The sequence below is a fragment of the Plectropomus leopardus genome, chromosome 12, assembly GCF_026936395.1.
Source record: "Plectropomus leopardus strain MGB_pleo_1.0 chromosome 12, ASM2693639v1, whole genome shotgun sequence".
Lineage (NCBI taxonomy): Eukaryota > Metazoa > Chordata > Actinopteri > Perciformes > Serranidae > Plectropomus > Plectropomus leopardus.
Genome location: NC_142187.1, coordinates 36704626 through 36710764, shown reverse-complemented (window position 1 = coordinate 36710764; position 6139 = coordinate 36704626). Strand labels below are relative to the sequence as shown.

At 47.4% G+C, this 6139-nt stretch overlaps 1 protein-coding gene across 1 annotated transcript; it reads right to left on the bottom strand.

Annotated features, from left to right (window-relative positions):
- Positions 1 to 805: 805 nt before the first annotated feature.
- On the bottom strand, positions 806 to 5427 carry tmub1 (transmembrane and ubiquitin-like domain containing 1). The gene is made up of 3 exons (XM_042498160.2): positions 5305 to 5427; positions 2291 to 2775; positions 806 to 1511 (listed from the first exon to the last, which is right to left on the bottom strand). Exons 2-3 carry the CDS (start codon positions 2731 to 2733, stop codon positions 1160 to 1162), a joined length of 795 nt encoding a protein of 264 aa, XP_042354094.2. The 5' UTR covers positions 2734 to 2775; positions 5305 to 5427; the 3' UTR covers positions 806 to 1159.
- Positions 5428 to 6139: the final 712 nt, after the last annotated feature.

Sequence of the window (6139 nt, the reverse complement as noted above, 5' to 3'; positions counted from 1 at the left end):
TGTTGCACTTCTTCCTAAAAACATGTTTAAACTCGCCGTCAGAGCGCATTAAGAGGTCCAATTCTAGTGGCGTGAAAAACGTTGCCATGATGACTCGTCCAATGGAGGTTCCATTGATGCTGTCTTTTTATAGTTGTGGTGCATGCGCTTAACTCCAGGTGAAACTGCTTCTAGTTGATCAAACTAACTCAAATTAGCTGTTTAGGAACCGAAAACTCTGAGTTTCCTGTGTCAGAGTAGATCGCCTCAGAGTTCAGGGTTAGACTCAGAGTTTGCTGAACCTGCTTTGTGAAAAGGACCCCTGGTCTCTAATGGACTGCAGAGTGTTGTTGGTGTTGTTGTTGTTGATGATTTTCTAGGTGGAGTCTCGGGGTTATTCCATAGAGGAGGTATAAAAAAACTGAGTCTAACCCTGAACTCTGAGTTGATTTACTTCAAGATGAGAAACTCATTTTATTTCTTTATATGTATATATATATTTGCATTATTTTGCCCCAATCAAGGACTTCTAGAAAACCTGCCAGCGAGAAGGTTATGTTCACAGAGTCCTAACCCTAACCCACGTGACCGACTCACAGTTTGACTTAACTCTCTCTGGAACAGATGACAGAGTTTCTCTCCTCTCAGAGTTAACATACTCAAGAGTTTTCACATCACCTGCTTTCTGGAAAACCCCCCAACAGACTGCAGGGTGTTGTTGTTGTTGTTGTTGATTTTCTGGGCGGAGTCTGGTGTTGGTGCACCTGACTGTGAAACAGATAAACTGGAAGAGTCTGATTGTTGAAAGAGACTCGAGGAAACACAACAAGATAAATAAATGCTTTAATAGAATTTCTCTCTCTTCCAAAGCGCTCATTGACACAAAGTAGACGAACAGACAGGTCCGATCTGTGGTCTGGTTCTGGTCTGGTTCCTTCAGGACCAGAAGGAACCAGAAAGTAAAAGAGGCACGATGATGAGAAACCTACAGAGAAACATGTCATCTAAAAAAATTAAAATTAAAGTCCTCATTAACACGCAGCGTCCCCATGGCAACAGGAAAACAAACATTAATTATCAGCGTCCGTTTTGTCCCGCCGGCTAGACTACTGGTCGGCTCCAAGGTCACAGAGAGCTCCGCCCCAGCCGCGGACAGAAGGCATGGCCAATAAGAGAGCAGCTAGCGGCGGTACACTCCAAAGGCCACGAGGCTGAGGAAGATGGTGACGCCGACCAGCGAGGCGGTGGCCGGCGCCGTGAAGAACTGCCGGTACTGGATCTGACAGTACCACAGTACTGACAGCATGAGGACCAGCAGCGGCACCATCAAACTGCCCACGTTCAGGGCCACCTGCACCTGGTCGGTTGGCCGCGCCCCCCCCCCCGCGGCCCGGCCGGCGTGCTGCGAGATGTGACAGTGCAGGACGCAATTGTGGACCAAATTCAGAGAGGCCAGAGTCTGAGCGTCATCCTGCAGCAGCTGACCCTGATAGATCAGCCGCACCTGCTGCTCCTGACCCGCAAAGTAGGTCCTGAAAGACATGAGGGCAAAGGTCAGATCCACTGCACACACACTTCACAAGTCAACGGACCAAAATGTTAGACTGAGACCAAACATTCTCTGAAACAACCGATCCTCCCCATCAGTTCTCTTCCATTTCTATAGGACAGCTTTTTGATGATATATTATTTAAAACATACTGACTTCACAACTGAAAATTCAAATATAACTGAAGGCCTGTCTGTTATAAATAAGGGGGGGCGTGTCCGATTGTTTTTAGCCCTGGGGAGGGACTGATGGCTTTTACTGTGACTTTAGCAGAGGGACACAACTTTAACTGGCTGGATTTTGTTTTTTTAGTACAGTCTGAATTTTTGGTGGTTTTTTTATTTGAAGAAAAAAAATGTTTTTTTCTTCTTGGCGATTATTAAACATAAAAATTTAACTAATTTATTTTTATTAGACTTAAATTTGGGGCGACCTCTAGCTCAAAGGGCAGAGTGTGCGCCCACACGGCTGAGGCCTGAGCAGCGGCCGGGTTCAAGTCTGCGGCCCTTTGCTGCGTCATCCCCGTCTCTCTCCCGCCTTTCCTGTCCTTCTAAAACTGTCGATACAAAAACAGCCCCCGAAAACTTAAATAAATAAATACATACAAATTGGGCAATTAAAAAAAATGTTTTTCTCTTAAAACTGTTTGGCTTTTGTTGTTGATTTTCATAGAATAAAAATGTCGTTTTTTCCCCATTTTTTTTCTTCCATTTTGTTCGACACACAAACACTCGACACTCGGGGGCGGCGGGTCCTAGTCACCGTTTGATGTATCCGATGGTGTCCTGCGGTTTGACCTGAGCTGTTCTCTCCGTGTCGTTCAGAAACTTGAGTCTGACCACCATGTTCCTCTGAGACGATGAAGACTCTCCTCCTCCTCCTCTCCTCCTCACGCCATCTCCGGCCCCGGCCTCCCCCCTCCCGGGCCCCTCCCCCTTCTCCTCCTGGGTGGAGGTGTTGGTGGGAGGAGTTTCTGTCACAGAGCTGGAGGAGGAGGAGGAGGAGGTGCTGGTGGAGGAGGGGGCTGTGTCCTGGTGGGCAGGGCTGGTCCTCAGTGAAGGGGTGGGGCCTGTGGCAGAGGTGAACAGGTGTTCTGGCAGCTCAGAGGTGCGTGTGGAGATCCAAGCGAGCAGCAGAACGACGAGGAGCAGCAGGGAGCCGAACAGCAGCGTCACCTCGTCTCCTACGCCTTCAATCAGAGCCATCGCCCACGGCAACGCCCGATGAGGTCAACACAGGTCACACACCTACACAGAGGGGGTGGGGTTTAGCATCAACACTTCACACACACAGGCTGTGTTTGAATCCGCCCACTACACCGGCAGCACATACTGATTCAGTCAAAATGCAGTATGGAGTATGGAGTATGCAGTATGGAGTATGCAGTATGCAGTATGGAGTATGCAGTATGCAGTATGGAGTATGCAGTATGAAGTATGGAGTATGCAGTATGGAGTATGCAGTATCAAGTATGCAGTATGCCGTATGCCGTATGCCGTATGCAGTATGAAGTATGGAGTATGGAGTATACAGTATGGAGTATGCAGTATGGAGTATACAGTATGGAGTATGCAGTATGGAGTATGCAGTATGGAGTATGCAGTATGGAGTATACAGTATGCAGTATGGAGTATGCAGAATGCAGTATGGAGTATGCAGTATGGAGTATGCAGTATGAAGTATGCAGTATGGAGTATGCAGTATGCAGTATGGAGTATGGAGTATGCAGTATGGAGTATGCAGTATGGAGTATGCAGTATGGAGTATGGAGTATGAAGTATGGAGTATGCGCTATGCAGTATGGAGTATGCAGTATGGAGTATGGAGTATGGAGTTTGGAGTATGGAGTATGCAGTATGGAGTATGGAGTATAGAGTATAGAGTATGGAGTATGCAGTATGGAGTATGGAGTATGGAGTATGCGAACAAAAGCAAAATCCACAGTATGCCAGAAATACCCGGATGTCATACTGATTCGGAAAAAATCCTCAGTATGCATCGGACCAGTCTGCCTCACCGACTGTTTCCCACAATGCATTGCGTGGAGAGCGCAGCTGTTGTTGTCGTGTCACCAGCGGCTCAGCCATCACACAGCTGCACAGACCTAACCCACCAGATGGGGTCCTTGGTTTGTCCCAGTGTTACACTTTATTAATTTGGCCAAAATCAGATTTTAATCTTATAAGGTCATTTACAGTACTTTTACCAGGCAAACACATACCGATGTCTGCTAATAAGAGTACAATTACACAGGAGACACGAATGGATTTATTCTGTCTTTATTGTTTGTTAGAGATGACTTTTTTGGCTTTTCTTGCCTTTATTATAGCGCAGGTAGAGCGTGACAGAAACGGGGGAGACAGAACGGGGACGACACAGCAAAGGACAAAAGCCGGAATCGAACCCCGACCGCTAATAAAAACTCAGCCTACATGGGGCGCACGCTGTATCACTGAGCCAGAGGCCGCCCCGACAGGAGTGAACTGTCACCGCCACACGAGCTCGCGAACATAACGGCGGTACATCAGGTCACTTCCACCTGTTATAAAGGTGTTCTTCATCTCACAGGTGAGCCTTCATCACCGTCGTCTGTACACATCACCTGTTTACTCCGTTTCAAACCGTAAATCGATGCTACGCGGTACCGGTTTTGCTATTGTTTGCTTCCAGCCAAGTCTGGCTCAGGATACTCCAGGATCCACCTGAACAATTATACTGCATACTACTGTGGAACGCAGTATGTAGTATGTAGTGGACACTGCATACTGAGAAAACCATGACAGTCAATACCATAGTGACTGACTCAGAGTCAGTCACCATGGTAACTGACGCATTGACACAGACAACACGGGCGGCGATTTTCTCCCATGATGCTTTTCTCTCCTCAGCTGCTGCAGATGTTACTTTTCTTCCTAAATATGGGCTCGTATTCTCCGCAGGCAGCACGAGGAGCTCGGTTTCTGTTTCTCTGCGGTCGCCGCGGTGAATCGATATGGGGGTATCGGGGCACGGTTGATGACGGCTTTTTATCGAGGTCGTGCACGCGCCGAACTCAGAGTGAACACGCTCAGAGCTGATTGGACGGATTCAGATCAGCTGCTCTGGACCCCAAACTCAGAGTTTCTCCTCTGAGAGGAAATCAGCTCAGAGTTTGGTGAACCTCCGTTCGGCTCTCTTGAACTCTCCTGATTTTTTTTCCTGATTCACTGCGGAGGAGCTTCACCGCCTGCTCTGATAAATCAAGAACAGTTCCTAACATCAGGTGGCTTTATTTTCCCTCCGAGCCTCCGTTTGTTTTTAACACCTTGAGACGCGTCATCGCCGTCATTATTACTTTTATTATTATTACTGTTGTTATTATTATTGATGTTGTTATTATTATTGATGTTGTTATAACGTTGTTGCATTCCTGCGGTGAGGACACCTGTCCCCGTCTGTCCCTCAGTGTGTCTCTGTCCCACATGTGTCCTGCTGTTACCCGAGCTCCTCGCGCTCTGTCAGTCCGCGCAGGTGAAGCTGCGGCCGATCAGCTGATGACAATTGATTATTGATTGTTATGAACTCTGAGCTTTGTGCTAACAGCCGAGCAGCACTGTGCTAGGCTACATGCTAACATGCTAGCTGTTCAGAGCGGAAGTACCGAGCTCGTGACTGAAACTACAAACAGTGTGTCGTTTCGCTCACGCGCTGTTTGTGTCCGCGGAGGAGAAGAAGAAGAAGGAGAAGGAGAAGAAGAAGAAGAAGAAGAAGAAGAAGAAGAGGAGGAGGAGACTCACCGTTCAGCTGCTCACATCACACAGAGCTAACAGCGTTAGCCTGCTGCTAACCAGGCTAACTTCTTCCTGCTTCCGCTCCTCTTCTTCTGTGGTACTGACGCCTTGGTGACGCTCTGCTGTCTCCTGCAGGTCAGGACGGACACGTGCGTTTATTAAAATGAATAAAAACATAAATAAAATGTCCAAAGTAACTCAGTAAACTACAGTCCCTAACAGACACCCCCTCTGATAAATAAACTACAGTCCCTAACAGACACCCCCTCTGATAAATAAACTACAGTCCCTAACAGACACCCACTCTGATAAATAGACTACAGTCCCTAACAGACACCCCCTCTGATAAATAAACTACAGTCCCAGAGTTATCAGAGGTTATCAGGAGTCATTAGAGGTCAATCACACAGAAAAGAAGCACAACGTCCACCTGAAGTCTGTCTCTGCTCTCTGTACCTGTCTCACCTTATGTAGCAGTGTCCTTGTTCTCCTGGACAGGTGTCCTGCTGCTGCTCCTCATGCACATGATGTCATGGTTCACCATCAGCCGTCCTGTCTGAGGACGTCCACAGAGACCAACCTGAGCCGCTGGATGTCCACAGAGACGCCCGTAAACCTTTTCCTGTGAGTGGACACACCTGTCTCATGTCTCTGGTCTCATTTTGTCTCTGTGTCCCTGAGTCTGAATTTTCTGTCCAGGGGACAAAGTGCTGCTGTCTTTCAGCTCAGCGTCTCAGTAACTTCAGAGAGAATCAGCTCTGAGGATTGTGGATTTTTGGAGATTTTTTAACAAAAACATTGCAGTGATTTGTTTTTCCTTAAAAAAAAATAATTGTTTTAA

Coding starts and splice junctions, on each gene's coding strand:
- tmub1 (XM_042498160.2), bottom strand. CDS start 2,733: ATGGCTCTGATTGAAGGCGTAGGAGACGAGGTGACGCTGCTGTTCGGC. Junction 1,512..2,290: donor ACCATCGGATACATCAAACG/GTGACTAGGACC, acceptor CATGTCTTTCAG/GACCTACTTTGCGGGTCAGG.